The 22,610-nt window shown below is 42.4% G+C and overlaps 1 protein-coding gene and 1 non-coding gene across 3 annotated transcripts in view; both read right to left on the reverse strand.

Annotated features, from left to right (window-relative positions):
• The window catches only part of LOC103019970 (pleckstrin homology domain-containing family G member 7), a 69,382-nt gene that overhangs the window by 42,896 nt on the left and 3,876 nt on the right, over nt 1–22,610 (reverse strand). The window contains exons 2-8 of one of the 2 annotated variants that reach the window (XM_007165899.2): nt 20,308–20,435; nt 17,379–17,419; nt 11,133–11,231; nt 9,933–10,076; nt 6,748–6,843; nt 5,792–5,893; nt 1,859–1,972 (exon numbers count right to left, since the gene is read on the reverse strand). In XM_007165899.2, the coding sequence (XP_007165961.1) occupies nt 1,859–1,972; nt 5,792–5,893; nt 6,748–6,843; nt 9,933–10,076; nt 11,133–11,231; nt 17,379–17,419; nt 20,308–20,435 (724 nt within the window). Of the gene's footprint in view, nt 1–1,858; nt 1,973–5,791; nt 5,894–6,747; nt 6,844–9,932; nt 10,077–11,132; nt 11,232–11,277; nt 11,367–17,378; nt 17,420–20,307; nt 20,436–22,610 lie in introns of those variants that run through there. The other variant, XM_057556393.1, reaches the window with a different exon arrangement.
• Nucleotides 6,366–6,467, reverse strand: LOC114238404 (U6 spliceosomal RNA). Its single transcript, XR_009009828.1, has one exon. It is a non-coding gene; the product is annotated as a U6 spliceosomal RNA (small nuclear RNA).

Consider the following 22,610-nt stretch of genomic DNA (forward strand, 5'->3'; position numbering starts at 1 on the left):
GAGCAACTGGGCCCGTGAGCCACAACTACTGAGCCTGCGCGTCTGGAGCCTGTGCTCCGCAACAAGAGAGGCCGCGATGATGAGAGGCCCGCGCACTGCGATGAGGAGTGGCCCCCACTTGCCGCAACTGGAGAAAGCCCTTGCACAGAAACGAAGACCCAACACAGCCATAAATAAATAAATAAATAATTAATTAATTAAAAAAAAAAAAACAGTATGGTATTGGGACTTCCCTGGGGAGTGGTGGTTAAGAATCTGCCTGCCAATGCAGGGGACATGGGTTTGAGCCCTGGTCCAGGAAGATCCCACATGCCGCAGAGCAACTAAGCCCGTGTGCCACAACTACTGGGACTGCTCTCTAGAGCCCGTGAGCCACAACTACTGAGCCCTCGTGCCACAACTACTGAAGCCCGTGAGCCTAGAGCCATGCTCTGCAATACGAGAAGCCACTACAATGAGAAGCACGTGCACTGCAATGAAGAGTAGCCCCTGCTCGCTCCAACTAGAGAAAGCCCGCATGCAGCAACGAAAACCTAACACAGCCAAAAATAAATAAATAAAATATATTAAAAAAAAAAAAAAGTTGTTTGAGAAAGTGCTTGGCAAAGCATTATGCATTATAAAAGTATCATATGTCATCATTACAAGAGTGCATCCTCCATTCTTTTCCCTACATATCTTTGGATGCTGCATATATTTATATATAGACATAAACGTCTGTGTCACAGTTGTTATGGGATTTTCCACAGTTACTTGAAAACAATGTCTGAGCCTTGTTAAATTATTCTCTGCCTTAGCATGGAAGGGAGAGGAATGAAGCTGGATTCTCCCTAGTTTGGGGGCTTGGCGAGGGTCTCATCCATAAGCTTCCAGGGAAAACTTCTGCAACAAGATTATTCATACCCTGGAAATCTAATGAGCTTTCAGGTTTGGGTTTGAGTAGCAAAGAAAACACTGAAAGGCTGAAGCTACAAAAATAGAGCCAAGTCTCTTTCCAAGGTCATTCGTCCCTCGCCCAGGTTTCCTGGCACATCCTGGCCATGGCAAAGATGCACCGATTCACAGCTAAGTTGTTGGAAACTGTGTGTGGTGGCCCTTCCTCCCACAGCTCTGAGGTGATGCTCTGGCAGGTGCTTCCTGCAGCTGCAGGGAAGAGCTGGTTTTCTGGAAAGGCTTGGACCATTTTCTTGGGTCATGAAAAGGGCTCTGGCACAATACTGAAAGGCTGAAAGGTACGGTTCAGACTAAAGACATGTCAAAAAGGGGTTAAAGGAAGTAGGGAAGTCAAGGAAAATTCTTTTCGGTTTTGCTTAGCAGCAAACACTGAAGGTCCCTAGCAGAGATTCCTTGTTCTAATAACACTTTGGGACCCATAGCCACCATGCTGAACAACTTCAGGGGCAGTGTTTACACTGTGTGCTTTGACGTCCTCCAGGAAGCACCATTCACACAGAATACAAGGTAAATGGTGCGCCCAGCTTTTGTGCAACAGGACCTTGCTGGGGCCAAATCCTGCAAGAGCCAAACCTCTAGTCACAAACAAAGCCTCAGTTCCTACTCTAGTTTTCTCACCAATTCCTTCCAAAAACAAACAAATGAACAAATAAAGCACTGTAAAGCTCCAGCCGAAATCTCAGGAGGGACATTAGATGATCAGTGTTTCCAGAAGTGCACCATTTAAAATCCTAAGTGTGCAGAGAATGATGTCTTTATAAGGAAAGCAGGTTTGTAGTTAAAATGTATGGTTGATCATTTATTTTCCTTCTTTCCCATTTAATTTGGGTCTAATAATCCCTAGTACCTGTTATATCCAAAGAGTCTCAGGAAAAATATAAAAGAAAAGAAACTGGTACTTTACTTTTAAATAAATTCCGAAGTCCTCTCTCTGCCTCAGACTCTCAAGATAAAAGACAGCAGCTGAGTAATTCAGGCAGTAGGTCTGGTGGCTCTGACACAAGCTTCCTTGGAAATACTGCAAGAGGAGAAGGGCAGAAGGAGAATGAATGGAAGCAAAGAGAGCACAGACAGACTTTCTCTTTCTCTTCGCTTTTATCAGCAACTAGAACAGGGAAAGTGCAGGAGGCACCATTATCAAGTAGGAGCTATGACTGCATGGATAGTAACAGTTCAAAATAAACATTGTTTAAAAAAACCCCGATATCCCCATAATAAACAGTTAACTCCTCAATAAGTTGCCTTTTTTTTTTTTTTTGCCCGTAAAGAAAATTCTGTTTAGGACATCTTGATTTAATTCACCCTTTACTTGCACTTATGCTTTGTTGAGGCCTACACACACCGCATGGAATCTGATGACAAACACCGCCTTTGATTTCACTGCTCATGTTGTTGATGTCAAGCTTGTGTTCGTAGTAAGTGATTAAAGTAACAACATCTGACTTTTCACTAAATCTTCCTCAAAAATATCCGCATACTGAATTCTCCTTCCAGCTTCTAAAAATAGAGAGTCAGATTTGGGGCACCTCTACTAAATGTAGTTTCGTAGCGTGCGTTTTATGTGCTAGTCTTACCCAAGCTAACACTTGTGTTCTGTCTTCATTATGCTTATGTAATGTCTTAAACTTGCTATAATGACTACACATTCGTAAGCCATGTCAAATTTATTTTAAAATGAGGCAAGCGGCCAATTCGTACGTATACATTCATATGTATAATGGTCAAACTGGGCACGCTGCACAATGTGCCACCATCTCAGTTAGGTGTCTGTCTCGGGAATGACAGTTATTCTTTTCTCTTCACCAGTGCTTCTGGCTCCTTACTGGCAGACGCTCTCTTTAGGAATCCATAGTGCCTACCACATTGCTAAGCCTATGTGCTCCTTGATAGGTTTATTAATTAGTATAATGAGTAATGGGTCCCATTAGGGAATTTCCAATAGTGTCATAATGTGGTGAAGGGGAGAAGGAAGACACACTTGCTGGTAACATTATAACCGCAGTGAGTAGAGACAGCAGACCAAGCCTAACAGGCCAGTAAAGGAAGTGACAGTAGTAAAGGCAGAGATAACAAAAACCTAGAAAAATATTTTGCTATAGGACCTCAGAGGACAAAACGTTATGGGGGGAAATGTCAAGTTTTGCCTTCAAAAAGTAGTAATTTGAAAGCTGATAACGTGAATTAATTTTTTCCTGGGGGGTTGGTGATAGCTGGGGGCTTGGAAATAAAGAGAAGGTCTTCTCACAGGTCACCTTGAGATGCTTGAGAAAGGCCAGTACGACGAGGCTGCTGTGAAGACCATAAACAGTCAGGCTTAGAAATGCAGCTCTACAACCCACTGGCTATGTGAACTTGGCCAAGAGATTTAACTTCTCCAAGCCTCAGCTTCCTTCTCAGCGACTTCTCAGATGGCTTTTGTGTGGATAACAAACGTCCCAATCTTCCACTGGTGAGCTTCTTGTGAGACACCGTGGTAGACTGTTATCACTGCTCATCTAGTTCCCTTTCCTGGGGAGGAATATATAGGCCCACTCCATTGAGGGTAAGCTTGGCCATGTGACTTTCTTAGGCCGATGAAATGTGAACAGACATGCCAGAAACTTGAAGAGTCAGTGAGAGCTCTGCCTCAGTCTCTTATGTCTTTGCCCTTGAGACTGGTAACATTCCAGGTGATGGGTGCTCCCTCAGCAGGGGTCCCAGAGTGAGGACAAAGTAGGAGCAGAGCATAAGTGAGATATGAAACCAAGCCACTGAGATTTGGAGTTTGTTCCTGTGGTATAACTGAAATTAACCTGACTCATGTAGGCCTTTTTAAATTTAGGAGAAACTTTTATAGCCCATCTTCACACATCTGTAACGTAACAGGAAGCATTCATATGTGGGTATTATTATTGACTTTCAGCAAAGAGTCTATGCTTTAGTAGGCTGTTAAGTACACTTATGCTATAGTCTGAATATGTGTGTTCCCCTCAAATTCACATGTTGAATCCTAACCCTCAATGTGACAGTATTAGGAGGTGGGCCCTTTAGGAGATGATTAGGTCATAAAGGTGGAGCCCCCATAAGTGAGATTAATGCCCTTGTAAAATAGGCTCCAGAGAGCTGTCTAGCCCCTTCCGCTATGCAAAGGATACAGTAAGAGGTCTTTGACTGGAAGAGGGCCCTCACATGACCTGGGCACCACCCTGATCTCAGACTTCCACCCTCCAGAACTGTGAGAAATTGATATCTGTTGCTTATAAGCTACCCAGTCTGCGGCACTTCATTACAGCAGCCTGAGCAGACTAAGACAACTTACGTGTTTTGATGAGAAGTTGATATTTCTCCAGACTATTTACTAAAGACTACATTAAAAATAAATTCTAGGATGCCAGGTCTTGGTGCTAATGTCCCAAGCAAGATGTCAGCCTTTAGATGAGTATTCCCGGATACGTTTGCCACCAGCTTCTATGTCCCAAGCAAGAGCCACAAAATGAAACACCCAATATAATGGGTGTTTATGCTCTTCTGTGCTCCCACCCATTACCATGAGAAGAGGATGACCAGGATAGTCCACTGATCCAAGGAGATGGATAGAGCCAAGTGGAGCCAAGCCCGCCAGTTGTCCTAGCCTTTGATGGAGTAAAGAAATTATCAAGAAAACCAAGGGGACTTCAGACCTTGAACCAATGCGCATCCAAATATTCATGTCCATTATGTAACTTACTAAGGGCTCTGCCCCTTTGTCTAACAAAAACAAAAAATGTGTAGCATGTGATGGTCCTAAAAAAAAGATAATTTCTGACTCTAAAGGAATTGAGAGAGTCTGAGATTTTAGGTAATTCCCAACACTTTACATTCTTTCTCTTGTTTTTCAAAGCTTTTCTTATTCTAATCTGCTTTCGAAGGTCACTTAAAGATCTCCCCACTTTATACCTAATTTTTGCTTGTTTTGCCTTGTTAAACTGTCTTTCTTCTTCATACCTCACCTCAAGCATCATCGCCCCAGGAAGAGTTTCCTGTCTGTAACTACTTCACCATCTGCCCCAACCTAGAAGTTTTCCTTCATAATATCTATGTTCCTTTTTTCCCCAGCATTGATCTCAATTTGATTATATAATCATTAGTGTCATCGTTGGATTAATTTCTTCCCCGCGAGACTGAAAACTCCCCCAAAGCAGGGGATATGCACATAATTCTGCACATTACTGTGCACAGGTTATCAGTCCCACACATAAGTACTTAGTAAGTGCTCAATAAACCTCAATCTATGTTTTTTTAAGTAGATTGTAACAATTTAAATCTTGCTAAATGAGGATAGATAGGGACTGAATTAAAAAGCTCAAAGTAGGGGAAGAGGTTCAAATACCTACTTAAGAAAAAAAATAGCATTTATCAGACCACAGGTACAAGTTTTCCTCTTTTCTCCTCCTTTCACACACAGAAGTCTTATTAAGGGTGTTAATGGATCTGAAGGTTTATTTTGTTCCTTTCAGCGAGCCTGGCACTTCTGTTAGAAGAACAACTGAACCATGTAATTAGCCTGCACAAACTACTGCCATGAATACAGCTTTAAATTGAAGTCATTTGAAAACCAGACTTGGAAATGGCTTTGCCATGCATGCAGATTTTTGTCTTAATAAAACCCACACAGGAGAGAAGACAATGGAGAAACAGAATCTGCAAGTTATTTCTGAAAATGTTGATTGGTGGGAAAAGGGATAGTTCCCTTGTGGGAGGGTGCAGGTGGAACCTTCCCAGGAACAACAATAACAATGATCAAGGAGATATAAACGACTATCCTGAGAGGTAGGTGAATTTATCACATACAAGCTGAGATCTCCCAGAAGGATTTTACCTTTGTGAGCACGGAAATGAAATCCAACGACGGTAAAGTCTCAGAAGTGTCGACATAGTCCTTGAAGATGTGGAAAAGACTGTTCACAAAACCAAAGCTTGTCTAGAGCCAGAGAGAAAGAAAACAAGAGTAGGTACACTTCCAGGGGTAAGAAATAAAAATCTGATGAACTTCAAATGTCATTCTTACAGATGTTTTCCATTTCAAATTTATCTCCTGGCAAAATTCAAAGATCTATTTTCCTCTACTTTCCAATATATATTTTCTTATAAGTTTTTCTTATAAATGAATTCTTGTTGGTATCTCACTTCCTTTTTTAGAGGAAAGATATTATTTATTTATAATATATGTGAGAAAGAACATTCATTTGAGAATAGACACTTATGGTGGTGACAGAGATCTTAGGAATTTTTTTTTGTATTTAACATCATTTATTGAGGAAATTCATGTATTCAACATTACTTATTGAGTCCTCCCATGTACTCGGCACTGTTCAAGGTCTTCTGGATACAGCAGTGAACAAGGTGGGTTCCTGAGCATATTCTAGAAGGTGTTCCAGAGCTTGTATTCTAGAGAAAATATGGAACATTTCCCAAATTTTTGTGCCATCCTTGCATAGGAACCATGCTAATCCTTGTATCCCTCCAATTTTAGTATATGTCCTGCTGAAGTGAGCAATATGTTTACTTTCTTAAATAGCCATGGAAGAATTTTAAAAATGTTACTGAAGGCTAACTAATAACTGCCATCTATTGGAAAGACATCAATGGATGTGTAGGTTTCCTTATTAACCTGAACTCCTGACCATAAGATTAAATGGGGATGAAATATGGAAGAAACCATATTCCATGTTCCAATATGGAATACAAGCCAGAAGAATAGACTAAGCATGAATTTTCATCGTCCTCTGGCGAATTTTAACACATGGGTACTGGAATCTTCCTACTTTGGCTCACCTGACTTAACTCCTCCAGGTTTGCAAAAAGTCTCCATAAATCCACATCCAGGAGATATTCATGAGTCTGTAGGTATTTTAATGTATTCATGAAGATCTTAAAAAAAAAAGCACATTACTTTGTTTTTCAATTTTGATATTTGCCCTTTGCAAGAACATTAAACATAAACCTCCTGACTATAATTTTACAAAACAACTTGGAGATCAGTATTTTCAATCGTTAAGAGTTGTGCTAAACACGTATGATGACATTTAAGCCCCCACAGAACATACGGGAGATGTGCTCTTCTGTATGAAGCTGCTGCTGCTTTGTGAGCCCTAACAACACTCCTGTTGAACATAATCTGTTCAGATGGGCTTTCTCTGCTCCCAGTGCCAAAGAAATCGCCAAGGTTCTCTTCTTGCCAACAGCACTTACTTGAGACCAAAACAACATTCATACTGAGTTCTTATTTATTCCTTTCTCTGCGAAAGACCCAAATGTCCTTTACTTTCAGGAAATTAAAAATAGAGAACTAATGAGTTAATACCTGATAACTGGTAAGATGTTTAGATTTGGATAAAGACACTAAATATTAATGAAAACATTGAGAGAGGCTTTATGTCATTACTTGATGTTTTCCTACAAGAGAAAAACTACAGCAAGTTGATCCTCGCAGAATACCTGCCTCTCATGCTATAAACTAAAGAGAGATCAATTTATTGGAATAGGAATACTTTGTATAAATATGATGAAGCATTCAAAGGGACCGAATATTTCAAGAACTGTAGGTGTGAAAAGACTGGACTTTAGACCACCAGCGTTCTCCAATTCCCATTGCCATATTTCTTAATTAATGCAGTAAATGGTTCTTGAACTTGCATCAGAATCATCTAGAGGCCTTGTTAAACTGGAGACTAGCGGGACCTACCCCAAGCCTTTCGGATTCAGTAGGTCACTGATGGGGTCTGAGAATATGGGTTTCTAACAAGTTCCCAAGTGATTCTGATGCTACTGGTCCAGGGACCACACTTTGAGAACCACTGACTTAGAGTTTCCCCCAGTCCAGGAAGCATCAGTTGTCTGGAAATCTGTCAATATCCAAGCATTTAAAACATGTAATTGTAAGAAACAGAAATCAATAGTTCAGATAAATTGGGAAAATTTAGAAAAAAATCATCTTTGTGCTATAAGATTCTTTTCTTTATAGAAATTTTTGCCGTTTAAGAAAAACATTGAGTCTTTCAGTGAATTTATTATTTGAGTTACAAAATTCCAATTTACAAGCAACTTTGGGAAATTCATATTGATTGTGTAAAGAGAGGTACTTATATACTTTAAATACACTGGGGCATTTGAAAATAAACTCAAATTGGCTTTCTTTTAAGCAGAAAAATGCTAGTTTAAAATGCTTATGTAGCTTATAGTGGGATGGAAAGTTCTGTGCTGTCTATTAGGGCAAGGGAGGTAGCAGAGCTCACAGGGTGAGTCCTCTGCAGTGAACATCTATTGGGTACCACTCAGCTTCAGTGTCCCCCCTTCCTTAATATCATCCCAGTTTTCACCTCAGCATCTACTCTTCCTCATACCTTGAATGTGATCATCTTAAGCCAATGAGCACTTTCCTCCTTATCCGGGTAGTTGGTTCAGAAGTGGGCATGTGACTTAAGCCAGTCCAATCAGAATGACAATCAAGACTTTGCCTATGAGTGCTAAGAAGAGACTCTCTCTCTCTCTCCCTTCTATTTCTCACTCTCTCCATGGCCTCAAGGACAGCAGCCATTCTGTGACTACAACAGAAGCCAGCCACAGGATGACACTGATATTGTGGAAGGCAGGGATGAGGGACGAAAAGAAATTTTGCCCTTGGTTTTGAGCCCCTTGATCAAACCAACCTTGAATTCTGTCTCAACTGTGGACTTCAGTCACTTGGGTCAATAAGATCCTTACTTAAGCTAGTTTTCTGTATCCTGATACAGTCTCTAAGTTTTAACTTTCTGAGTGTCTTTGTGGCTTAAATTTTGCTAAAGTACTTAGCAGTATGACTGTCACAATAAATATTACTTACAGAAAAGAACATCTGTATAGCACTTGATAGATTTCAAAGGAAACTAATATGATCATCTCAATAATCAGATGCTATGAGACAGTCAGAGATGGTACTGTCATCCCTCTTTTATAGCTTAGAACAGGACTTGTCAAAGGACAGCCTGTGGGATAAATCAGGTCTGCTACCCATTTTTGTGAATAAGGTGTTACTGTGACACAGCCACACGCATTTCTTTACAAATTATCTATGGCTTCTTTTGCACTGCAATGGAGGAGCTGAGTAGTTGCAATAAAGACCACATGTCTGGCAAAGCCTAAAATATTTACTATCTGGACATTTACAGAAAGCACGCACCAACTTCTGTTTTATGGAATGGAGGACTAGACTTTCCTAAGTTCACATGGCAAGTCAGAGGCAGATCCAGGACTTGAACTCGTCTCTCCCAACACAGTGCCTTTTCCTGTGTAAGGGAGCAGCCAGGATTCAAAAATGCTTATGGGCAGAGGCAACCTTGGGAGCAATGTGGCCCATCCTCCCCTGTGGTCTTAGAAGGCATTTGCTCCCCTCCCATCCTTTGCCCTGTGGTTCTTCTATAAGGAATTCTCTGCTCAGAGCCTCCCCAGATCAGGGCTACTGCACTGTACAACCTCAGGAGCACCACTTACATGACAGACATCGTGAACACACCGTATAATCCACCCCTCCCCACCCACCCCCGCGTTACACGTGGATGGTTGCCCTGGAAATCTGTGGCTCTGTAGCTGATAAAAAGCATTTGCCTGGCGCTGTTCATCAGGGAGTGTGAGAGCCAAAAGAGGAAGCTGAACGAAAGGGGGATGGCTGCCTTGAGGGTGGCTGTGAGCTCCCTGACGTGAGGAGTATGTAAGCACAGGGTGAGAATCAGGCACAAGAGATTCAGACATCACATGGGGAGCTGGAAGGTCTCACCCAATCCTAAGAGGCTATGTTTAAGAAAAGCATGAAGAGAAACCAAGTTGCTGATAACCAAAAATAAACAAACAAAATTTCCTTAAGATCCTCTGAAAGAGGGGAGCCCCCCCCCATACTTCCTTCCTTCCTTCAGCATGCAAGAAAGAAACAAGTCCCTAAAGAACCAGTGTTTTCCATCTACTACAAAAATTAAAGCCAGCATTACCATCTTCAGAACTAATAAATGGTCCAAGAAATAAGTGCATTCACTCGTGAAGAGTTCCCATACAGCCTCTTGCTGCTTTCTCAAGTCTAATTGATTAGTAGGAAGTTTTTGATGTGTTTCCACGACTTCATTCCACGTCTTATCCTGTACGTGGGAGAAAAGAGAGAACAAAACATTTCAATGGGTTGACCTGTTCACCCTTCCTTTGACTTGCAGTACAGCAGGAACAAGCAATCCCCCAAATCACGATTTCTCACTGCAAGCCCCAGGCGTCCCCCTGGGTAGAGTTATCCAAACCACAGTTCTCTCTGCATGGCTTTGGGATATCAATTCCTCCCATGGATGGGATGGACATGCTGTTTTTAGTTTAAAATGAAAACGAATTCAAATTGATATTGTTTTGAACTATGTTTGAGAATTTCATAAGTCCTTTTCAGTTTTTTGGCAAAAAAAAAAAAACAAACAAAAAAAACAACCCACCAAAAGAACCCCAAACCCAGAACTGGGAAGTCTGATCCAGGTTCCACTGGTAAAACTTGTTGAAATTAATTACTGAAGAATCATGAAATAAGAGACTTAAAGTTTTTAAGAGACCTTCAGAAATTGTCTTATCAAAACCAACTTGTTTTGTAAATGAGGAAACTAAGGCCCAGAGAGGGGAATGGTTGTAACAAATATTAACATTTGTACAGGGCTTCATGGTCTACAAAGTGGTCTCACGTCCATTACCTTACTTAAGGTACAATGACTTTCCCGAGCTTTCAGTGTGCTTTAGAGCAGCGGTCCCCAACCTCTCTGGTACCAGGGACGGATTTTATGGTAGACAATTTTTCCACGGATGGGGCGGGCAGGGGGGAATGCGAGCCAGTTGGGGGATGGTTCAGGCGGTAATGTGAGCCACGGGGAGCAGCAGATGAAGCTTAGCTCGCTCACCCGCCCGCCGCTCACCTCCCGCTGTGAGGCCCTGTTCCTAACGGGCCTCGGACTGGAAGGGTTGGTGACCCCTGCTTTAGAGAGAGCAGACCTCGGTCTGCCCAGGTCTGGGCTTCTCTCCTGCACTTTGTTGTTATTATGAACAAGCCTGGGCTTCTCTCCTGCACTTTACTGTTATTATGAACAAGCCAATAATCTGACAACTTAAAATAATGGCTAAAACAAACAAAAAAAGCTATGCCACACAGAAGACAATGCACGAGATACCTTCAGGCTGTGGAACTCATAGTCTCTGAAGTCTGTAATCTTCAAAGAGGAGAGGCAGTCTTTCAGATCAGATATGTGCTTGTGTTTGTCTCTGCCCTGCTTAAAGATTGTTAGAAACAGGATTTTCAATCTTTTAACAACACACCTTTGGTAGCCTCGGCATCTCTGGTTCATTGTCCAACATGCATGAGAACAGACTGCACATTTTGTCTATGAGTCACTAACAGGTGAAACACCATTTCTGAGCCATAGTCTGACCCACGGGACCTCAGAATGTCAGACATGGAGGAGAGAGGCTGGTGAGGATGTCTGATGCAAACCTCTCATTTTACTAATAGAAAAAAAAAAAAAAAAGACAGAGCTCAGAACACTCCTATAGCAAATAGATGGATTTCAGTCTAGCACATACCTTGCGGTCCTAGAGTCCTTCATATTCTAACTTTTCCAAATGTTTGATCATAGATGTTTACCATCAGAAGGGGCCTTGGATGTCTTAGTTCAACCCCTCATTTAGTAGATGACTCTCTCCCCTTTGGCATTTACTCCTGTAGCCACTGGGCAGATCTCCCCCACGCTTCAAGCTGTACACAGCGCCTCTCAGTGCACAAGTGCCCCTGCCCATGTTCCAGCCCCCGGGAAAGCCTGCGTGTGCATAGCGCGCCCCTTCCCTCCCACTTAACTCCCCCTTCCTGCCCCTGAGCTTTGACTCATATTTATCGCGTACCAACTCTGACTCTGGAGTGGGCAACTTCTTAACACCGTAAAGCAACTTCTTAACACGGTAATTCACAGCTGGAGAATACCAGGATATGCTAGAAACTCTAGTTTCCTTAGGATGGAACCACTGACTCATTTTTGTTATAATTTTTATTTTAAATAATATTAGTTAAAAAATTGGATTACAAAGGTAATATATGGTTATTATAGAAAATTTGAGAAAACCACAAAGAAAAAAAGTTACACAAAGTTACCTGTAATCTCCACTGCCCCTTCCTCCCCCCGGGGTAACTACCAAAAGCCTTTTTCTGATTGTATTTATAATTAATTTTTACTGGTGTCATATTTATACATCCTTTTGTAACTTGCTTTTGAAACTTTATCATGACCTTTCAATTTTTTTGGACTCATTCAATATCCTGGTGCAACATCATGAATTACCTGCTTAAAGACCTCATTTTACCAACTAAACCAGGAAGAAGCTATCAAATAACGAAGTGTGAGGCTTTCTAAAGTCAACTTGGCTGCATTTCAAATGAATATTCAGCACAAATCATTTTTCAACTTGTTCTACTGCCTCAGGGCTCATGACGCTGGCGTGGATCTAAGCAGTTTGGTGGGCGTTTTCCGACTTTAGGTTAAGGAGCCAGAGAAGGCACAGCTTATCTGTTGTGGGGAGGCAGCTCCCTGTGTGTCTGAAAGGAGACCCCGCAATCGGTTCAGAAAGTGCTGAAGGGCTGTGGCTGACTTCTCTGCTAGGGCTACGGCACTGAAAGAAGAAACTTACTAGAGACTTATAGGCTTCACAGTAGCAGAGGAATCTTGGAACTGGTTGGGGACCTCCTACAGCAGCTGGGACGTATTCCTTTTGTTGATGTCTGAAACCACAGTGACTGCATGTTGTGGAAATTAAAAATCAGCAGCCAGTTGGAAAATAAAGAAGCTGAGGCAATGGAAGAGGAACTGGAGCTGTGGGAAAGGGGGCGCCAGCCCTCTGTCTTGAAGGACACTCACCGTGGCTTTCCAAGGGTCTGAACGACCTCCTGGCCAAAGTGCTTGGTGGATATGATAGTGAGATGGGAGCGGACAGTCCTCTTGGAGGAAACATTAACTCATTAGAGTTACAGACCCTTTGTTGGAACCTGTGCTGCTTCCACTATGGTGGCATTGACTAGGAGAGGCAATGAGAAGATGTGAAGGGTATCTAAGAGGATATGGAGGATAAAGAAAAGAAGCCAAGGTTAACTCTGGGGCCTCAAATTTAATAACTAAGAGGCGTGTGGAATGGAAATTTGTAGTAGGCACTGGTGACATGGAACTGGAGTAAAATGGATATACAGTCGTCCCTCAGTATCCTAGCAGGATTGGTTCCAGGACCTCTTCGTATACCAAAATCCACAGATGCTAAAGTCCCATTTATAAAATGGATTTGCATATAATCCACATACATCCTCCCATATAGTTTAAATCATCTCTAGATTACTTGTAATATATAATGCAATGTAAATTCTGTGTAAATTGTTGCTGGTGGATGGCAAATTCAAGTTTTGCTTTTTGGAAATTTCTGGAATTTTTTTTCAAATATTTTTCATTTGTAGTTGGTTGAATTCAAGGATGCAGAATGTACAGATACAGAGGGCTGACTGTATGAGAATAGATGGATTCTGTAGTGGTTGACCTTGAATTGGCTTTGAATTGGTGAGAAGAGACAAGATCTCTGAGAGCTCTGATGAGATAAAGGAGGGAGGAGTGTCCAGGTCTGGTTATGGAGCCCCTCAGCTGGAGAAGCAATTCAATATTAGGGCTAAAACAGACTCAGAGCCAGACTGCCTGGGACTGCTGGGACAAATGCCCACTCTGCTGCTTAAGAGCTGTGTGACCTCAGGCAAGCTATTCAACCTCTCTGAACCTCAGTTTCCCCATTTGCAAAATGGGGATAATAATGTTACCTACCTTGGTGGGTTGTTTTCAGAATTAATGAGTTAACATATGTAAGCTGTGACATACATAAACAGAAACACATAAACAGAAACAATGCCTGATAACGTGGTAAAAATTATATATGTGTTTGCTTTTATTACAAATACTGTTATTAATGGTTGAGAAGAAAGGAAGGAGTGAAGAAAGAAAGGTAAGGAAAGGAAAAATCTGTGATAGATTGGGGAAACATATTACAATATGGTACTGCTTGATATTGATGTGGATTATCATTTATATATCAATAGATATGAACTGCTTGATAAATAAAACTAAAAGATGAAGGAGTGAGTAGACACTGATTTTTAAGGGGACCAGACATTGTGTCCTTGTAAAAGTGAGCCTTCAAGAAATGAGTCTCCTTTCATTACTGAGAACATTTGCTGAAACATTTTGTCATTTCACTGATTGTTCTGTCTTTGTGTATCTCCACCACTGCCTACCCACCTCCAACATTGTGCAAGCCATTTATCACATTTTTTTCCAATTTACATGTCAGTCTGACCTTCTCAACTGTGAGCTGAAAATGAGCATATTGGAATCTTAGGTATCTAGTCCAGTGTTTGGCACATATAGTCACCCGATACATGTGGAACAAATTACTTCTTTATGCGGAAAAAAATAGATGCATCACAAAAACTTGTAGGTTTTTACCCTTACCCTTCCTTAGGTAAGTCTTCCCTTCTGAAAGCACGTTCTAGCTTCCTGCTCTGGAGGAGCCCTCGGGAGAGCTGGTGGGAGGTGCCCCTTCTCCTAAGACCCTAGACCCGACTGACAACTGACCCTGCTTTCATTTAAATGAGGAAGGAAAAATATACAAGCAGCTCATGCAGCTCAATATCAAAAAAACAAACAACCCAATCCAAACATGGGCAGAACACCTAAATAGACATTTCTCCAAAGAAGATATACAGATTGCCAACAAACACGAAAGAATGCTCAACATCATTAATCATTAGAGAAATGCAAATCAAAACTACAATGAGATATCATCTCACACAGGTCAGAATGGCCATCATCAAAAAATCTACAAACAATAAATGCTGGAGAGAAGGTGGAGAAAAGGGAACCCGCTTGCACTGTTGGTGGGAATGTAAATTGATACAGCCACTATGGAGAACAGTATGGAGGTTCCTTAAAAAACTGAAAATAGAACTACCATACGACCCAGCAATCCCACTACTGGGCATATACCCTGAGAAAAACATAATTCAAAAACAGTCATGTACCACAATGTTCACTGCAGCTCTATTTACAATAGCCAGGACATGGAAGCAACCTAAGTGTCCATCAACAGATGAATGGATAAAGAAGATGTGGCACATATATACAATGGAATATTACTCAGCCATAAAAAGGAATGAAACTGAGTTATTTGTAATGAGGTGGATGGACCTAGAGTCTGTCATACAGAGTGAAGTAAGTCAGAAAGAGAAAAACAAATACCAGATGCTAATGCACATATATGGAATCTAAAAAAACAGTACTGATGAACCTAGTGGCAGGGCAGGAATAAAGATGTAGACGTAGAGAACAGACTTGAGGACGCGACGGGGAAGCTGGGACGAAGTGAGAGAGTAGCACTGACATATGCACACTACCAGATGTAAAACGGATGGCTAGTGGGAAGCAGCTGCATAGCACAGGGAGATCAGCTCGGTGCTTTGTGATCACCTAGAGGGGTGGGATAGGGAGGGTGGGAGGGAGACACAAGAGGGAGGAGATATGGGGATATATGTATATATATAGCTGATTTACTTTGTTGTACAGCAGAAAGTAACACAACATTGTAAAGCAATTATACTCCAATAAAGATATTAAATAAGGAAGGAAGGAAGGGAGGGAGGGAGGCAGGAAGGAAGGAAGGATCCCTAGAGAGGCTGCACCACAGGCCCTGTCTCAGATCTGCCAGGAAAACAGTCAAATCATGTCCCTAAAGAGGGGCAAAATGAGAAAGACTGGTGAGCAACACCCCTGGTGACAATGGTATCATAGTTTTACTAACAGTTTATGATTTGCAACTTGTAATGTTTAGACTGTGTCCCTATGGACTGAATGTTTCTGTCCCCCCCAAAATCCATATGTTAAAGCCCTAACCCCACAGTGGTATTTGGAGGTGAAACCACTGGAAAGTAGTTACACATAGATGAGGTCATGAGGGTGGGGCCCTCACAATGAGATTAGTACCCTTATAAGAAGAGGAAGAGACACCAGAGCTCTCTCTACACCATGTGAGGATGCAGCGAGAAGACGGCCATCGGTAAGCCAGGAAAAGAGCTCTCACCAAAACCCGACCATGCTGGCACCCCAATCCTGGACTTCCCAGCCTCCAGATGTGTGAGAGATAAATACTGGTTGCTTCAGCCACCCAGTCTGTGGTATTTTACAGCAGCCCAAGGGGAGTGAGACACTCAAACCATTTTTTTACCCTTGAAAAAATAATGTGAAAGTCACTCCTATACTTGATTATGGGAACACACAGTTTTCCAAGCCCTGGTTATGAACAACACTAACAATAATATGGCCAGTAATGACCGTCTCAGGCGCCCTGCTCACACGCATTATTTGACTCACTTGTCACAACCATCCTAAGAGGCTGCCACTATTACCACCTACTTTTTACAGGGAAGGACTTGAAGCTGAGAGAGACATGGATTCATGTGGCCAAGGTCACAGGGCAGTACATGGAGCAGCTGGGATTGAAACCTCAGAGGGCTTTTAATTTAGCTACAGTAGTTAAGTATCAATGTGTGTGCATCCACAGAACCTCCAAGGTAGATGTCGATAACTGATGGCCAACTGCAGAGGCCATGTGGGCAGATTTTTAACAGAAGGAAGGGCAGTAACTACTCCTAAGGCCCTCTTGGTGCTGCTGGCTGTGGCGTGTAGGTACTGTGGGGAGAACACAGTCAGTCCTTCTCCTTCCTCCTCACTCCAGAAGCGAGGAACACTCCTCCCCTCTGCCCCCAGCATGCTTGCGAGAAAGGCTTCACTGTGGCTAACTCCTGACCTAGGCAAGAAAGAATCAGGCACTACTGATTTCAATTTATAACTCTTCAATAATTGAGGGTGCAAGAATGAATTTAAAGAAAACCCACTAGGTCTAATCCAACTGGCTTTCCCAGAAACAGAAGCGTGTTTGTGGAATCTGTTTCTGTATTATCTCATTAATTTTTCAATGTTCCCAGTATACTGGGCACTGACTGCAAACTGGGGCATACGCTTGTGCAAGTTTTCTTCATCGAGTGAGCTGTTTCCTACACTGTGTCAAGTTATAAATTTGGAGCTGTAAGGCACTGCAATATTAGGATTGCTTTGTTTTCTTGCAGAGCTCATTAACCACTGGCAATTAGCACTGTATCACTGCACAAAGTGGCATCATTTGGCAAGTTCTGTATCCACTACTATGAATGTGATGATACAATTTAAACTTCACGTGCCATCTGCTGTCATGAAAAGATAAAGTGGGATGAAGAGGCTCTTTAGCCATTTCTTACTTTCCTAGCTACTGGAGGCTTAATTAAAACAAAAATGACAATGCACAATACTCACCACTCCTCTCTTGGAGAAAGGCCATCTTGGCTTTTTGGATTCTGGTGGGTGAAATTAAAGAAGATATATTAGTACTTTGAGTAACTACTGACAGATCAATGGAGTGCTTTACAAAATCTGCTTTTCAAATGAGCCAAACAGCATTTGCCCTGCTTTAATTCTCCTTCTCTTGAGAATGCACAGGATGAATATTTATATTTATGCAGATGAGTAAACGAAGCGATGTTCCAACTGAAAGGCTGGTGTACTATTGCTACCTTATGGTGATATTGTCCTGTTTCAGCCTCCTTTTCCCCCTTCATTCTTGGAGAAATCTATAAAGTGCAATAAAATGTTGAGTATTCTTTTAAGACAGAGTCACAGGACTTTAGGGCTGAAAGGACTTTATTTTTATACTGGAAACCACCCCAGCATATGCAACTTCAATAGCCTGACCAAACTTGAGACTCAGAGACTGCATCGACCTGATAATCCCCAGGTGTGGTTGAGTGCAGATTCCTGAAATAGGGGGACATCAACCCATGTCACCAATCTTTAGGTTGGGGGCTTATAATCTCTATTGGCCACCATCCACATACTCCTTAGGAGTTGCTTTAAGTTGAAAAGGAAGTCATTATTCAGTAACTCATTCTTTTGATGATCAGGAAGTAAAGAGATTAGATTGTAGATTCTTGATTTGTATGTCATTTGCATCAATCTCTAATGCTACCCAGAAAAACGTGGGAATCATCTCTTAGGTTTTGGTGAGATGTTCTGATAACTCAGTACACAAAATGGATGTTTTAAAGGTTCATCTCTGTTTCTACTAGTTTATCAGGAGACTCTGCATAATACTTCCATCAGATGAAAGCAATTACCTGAGCAGCATTTACTAAAAACAGACTGTGCTTGAGGGACTTTTCCCACTGGAATCCTGGAATCCAACCGATTATCCTGCTCATTCGGACCACCTTATTGACCTTTGTAAAGGGGCGATTAGGTGGAACCTCCCTCAGAGACAAATCTGCTTACCTCTCTTAGGCTTCAAATGCCTGGTGGCAAATTATTATGTACAATTTGAACTGCAATAATTGGGGTCTCTTGTCTTAGCAAATTTCTCTCCTCTGCTTTTCTAACTTTAGGGGTAATTTTAGGGCCTTGGGAAATCTTCACAAGTATTCAGAAGAAAATTTAAATGTGTCTCTATTGAATCCCTAATCTTTTATTATCTTTATTAAATATTAAGTTTTGCTGAATCAGAATCTATATTTCAACAGTATCTCTAGGTGACTCATATGCACATCAGAGCTTGAGAAGCACTGCATTAGACCATGATGGGGACATGAGAACTCTGTTCTAAACTCCTAGAGAAGAGGGCATGGAGGGATATGGTGAAGAATGTTGCGTATCTTTTATTACGTGGTATCTACTGTGATGCCAGGCACACATGCCTAGCAGAGAACTTAACAAAGAACATCATGCAGCTATTATGACCTTGCTCCTTAGCATGCTGGTTCTCAAACTTTAGCCGGTATCAGAATCACCTGGGGGGGCTTATTAAAAAACAGATTGCTGGGACCCACCCCCAGAGTTTCTAATTCAGAAGGTGTGGCATGGGACGCCAGAATTTCCCAGGCAATGCTGAAGCTGTTAGTCTGGGACCAGTATTTGAGAAGTACTGCTTTAGTTTTTAACCAGTTTAGAGCATTTGCAAAGCATCACAGAACATGTACTAACCTCTTAAGGTTATGCTGTGTTTAGAACGAGCTCTAATTTCTAGGGGCCTGTCCTTGAGTAGATCACTTAATTCCCTCTTGGTTCGTTCATTTGGGCATTTGGATTGTTGTGTCATATAGGACAGTAGATGTGAAAGGGCTCTATAAAGAGTGAAGAGCTATACAAATGTTAGTTATGCTTTTTTCACTGGTGGCTTCTGACTTCCACACACGGAAGACTACAGCTGCCTGTGTAATGGGTGGTTGATGCAGGCTGGTGGAGCGTATACAGGGTCAGGCGTCAGGAGTCTCGATCCCATTCCTCTGACACAAACCAGCTGGCACCATGGCTAGGCCACTTCTCCTTTCTGGGTCTCACTTGGCACATATGTGAATGAGGAAAGAGCTTGGTGGTTTTCCATGTGTGTTGTCACAGGCTATCCTGGGCTTCTAGGGATGCCTTGGAGGTGAGTCTTTGGGACCTGCCCCATTTTCAAGCACTACAACTCCACCTGGATCTGTTTTATAGACTGGATTTCCAAGTAAGTATTCTTTTGTAAAAAGAGCTCTGCTAAGAACAAAACCAGTTTAAAAACTACCAGGATGGATGATGATCTTGAAGTCTCCTTTTAGCTCTCAAAGGCTACCATCGGAATCATGGGAATGTGTCCTGAACACCGCAGTTGTTCTTTTCTTTCACAACTCAGTCCAAAATGCAGATTCATCCCTAAGGCCGCCTCTCTCTAATCTGCTCTAACAGTAATCTGCCGTCACTGGGCCCGCTGCCTCCACACGGTACCACCGTGGTTAGAAGATACCAGTGCGAGGCTGAAGGCCAGGACAGGGTGGGGGGTGGCATTACAGCAATGACAGCGACACTGCCCACCAGCCCAGAGAGGGCACTCTGCTCCAGGATGGTCACCGTCACTGGTGTACCTGTTCCAGGTCCTAGACGTGGGGTATATTATTTGACAAGAGGACCTTTTGAGGAAAGGTCTATACCTTATCCATCTCCTTATCCATCTCTGTAAGTGGAATGCCCAATACCGAGAGCGGTATTCAGCTGGTTCCAGTAACTCATGGCTGATGCTTGTCCTAATTGGTGAGACATCTGTTCTAATGTGTCAGTGCCCACGTTCTACTAGTCATTAAATATTCTGAAAATACCCTTTGCACTTATTATAACACCCATCCCACAGCAGGTATGTAATATAAGTATGCTGAATGGACAGGACCTGAATTCAGCAGCAGAAGCGGGTGGCACAGGTAATCGGCAGCTCCATCTGACACCAGAAGGTCCCCGGGGAACACCTCAAGTCCAGATAAGTTGAGCACCACAGAACTCCTCCTGTGCTCGTAGAATCTGTGTTTAAGAGATGGAAGGAGAGAGCTTAACAGCTTACATGCCCATGCATGGGCACTCGGAAGTGACTGCTGGCAGCCCGATTAATGCCTGCTTTTTCAGGAGGCCACTCCAGGCTCCAGGCACGGAGGGCTGTGACGACCCACACACCGCCCCATGTCTGACACCTTTTTGGGCCTTATTGACTGTTCATGATTTTGACTAATCCAAAGCAGAATAGCTCGCCTGGAAGTGTCAACATAAACATACTGGATATGTTCTGACTCAGGAGGACACTAGGAGAAAGCCCTTAAACACAAGAGTCTTTGCAAATTTTGAACATGGCCTCAGAGGGAACAGGATGCGTGGGCACGGCCATGGCCACGACACCCCTAGATATTGGAGGCCGGTTGTGTGAAGGCAGCCCTTTTGTTTTTCCTAGAGAAAAATGAGAACTGTTGTTGGAAAAGCTTAGCAAACAGGCCTATCTACCTTCTCCTTTCTTCCACCCTATTTCAGTAAACTTCCTGTCTGTTGGATGTTCACAAAATAAATGCCTGACATCAGACACAGTGGGGAGTAGCTCCAAAGCCACTGGGCATTTGCTCTGTGATCACTAAGGAACAAAATGCGTAAGGAATGATTGCATCGAATTGTAAGGATTTTCAGAGCTTCCCCATAATAGCTGTTCAGATATTCCGTTAGTCTATTCTGAGAATGAGAGATGCAATTCCTTCTATTTACTGACCAATGTAACCTCAAAATTCTCTTTTCATCAACAAATAGCTTAGCATATAGGTTACTTTACATACAAAGGAATTTTGTCTCCAACAAAAAGTATAGCTATGGGGCTTCCCTGGTGGTGCAGTGGTTGAGAATCTGCCTGCCAATGCAGGGGACACAGGTTCGAGCCCTGGTCTGGGAAGATCCTACATGCCGCGGAGCAACTAGGCCCGTGAGCCACAACTACTGAGCCTGCGCGTCTGGAGCCTGTGCTCCGCAACAAGAGAGGCCGCGATAGTGAGAGGCCCGCGCACCACGATGAAGAGTGGCCCCCGCTCGCCGCAACTAGAGAAAGCTCTCACACAGAAACGAAGACCCAACACAGCCAAAAATAAAAATAAATAAATAATTAAAAAAAAAAAAGTATAGCTATGGAACTGCCTTGAAAGTTCAGAGTCTGGGTCAGTCATATCCCTTTGGATATTATGATTTGGGTCACTGCCATGCAGCTTCCTCCTCCAACAAAGAGGCCATCCCTGGAGCACCGTTAGTCTCCCTAGGCCAGTCCTTCCTCTCTGACCCTTCCACTTTCCCACCTGCCTATAGTGTAACTCCTCCATGCTTTGTAGCCAAGTGCCATGCTTCTGACCTTCTGCAGGAGTGATGGCCTTTCTGCCTGCACCTTCATCTCTTGCCTCATAATTGAATATTCTTGGCTCTCATGTCCTTCTTCCTATCAATATGTCTGGTGTTGGGGTCCTGGTCATGTCCTGTCAGGCCTAACATGCTGTTGACCAAAGCTTGATATATATTAGAATACCCTGTGGAATTATACTACTTGTCCCCAAGTCCCACCTTTTGGATTATGATCCAGTAGGTCTGAAGGTGGGCATCTGCATCCGTAGTTTTACCCAGTTCCCTAGATACTCATCAGAGTTGGAGAACAACAGATTTTGAGAATACAAGTACCTTGATATAGGTCTTTCCTACCTTTAGATTTTAAGGATTATTTCAAATTCTCAGTCTTTTGCTAAAAACATTTTAAATCATTTTACCAATGAATAGTAGGGCAAGTTGTATGGGAATTTCTAAATAGTGAATAACCTATGTCTCATGAATTCCTACAAAATCTGTGAGCTAGGGCTGCCTCAGACTCTGCAGATAGATGCTGGAGGCCTAAAACGAAGTTAATTTTCAGTTTTAAAAGGCTGCTTCCTCTAAGAAGTCTTCCCTGATGCTCAAAGAAATATTCCTTCATATTGGTGCACTGCCCTGCAGCCCCACTAGATCAGGCCCTCAGCATCTTCCATCTGTAGTAACCCAGTTGCCTCTTCACTTTATCGTTTTGATTCCATCCCACACCCAGTCACTAAATGTGAGTTATCCAAAATGTAAGTCTGACTTAGTCCCTCCTGGCTTCAGATAAACACATTTTTAAAGCATACACACAAGCCTTCCACGATTTGGCCCAGT

The sequence above is a fragment of the Balaenoptera acutorostrata genome, chromosome 11, assembly GCF_949987535.1.
Source record: "Balaenoptera acutorostrata chromosome 11, mBalAcu1.1, whole genome shotgun sequence".
Classification (NCBI taxonomy): Eukaryota; Metazoa; Chordata; class Mammalia; order Artiodactyla; family Balaenopteridae; genus Balaenoptera; species Balaenoptera acutorostrata.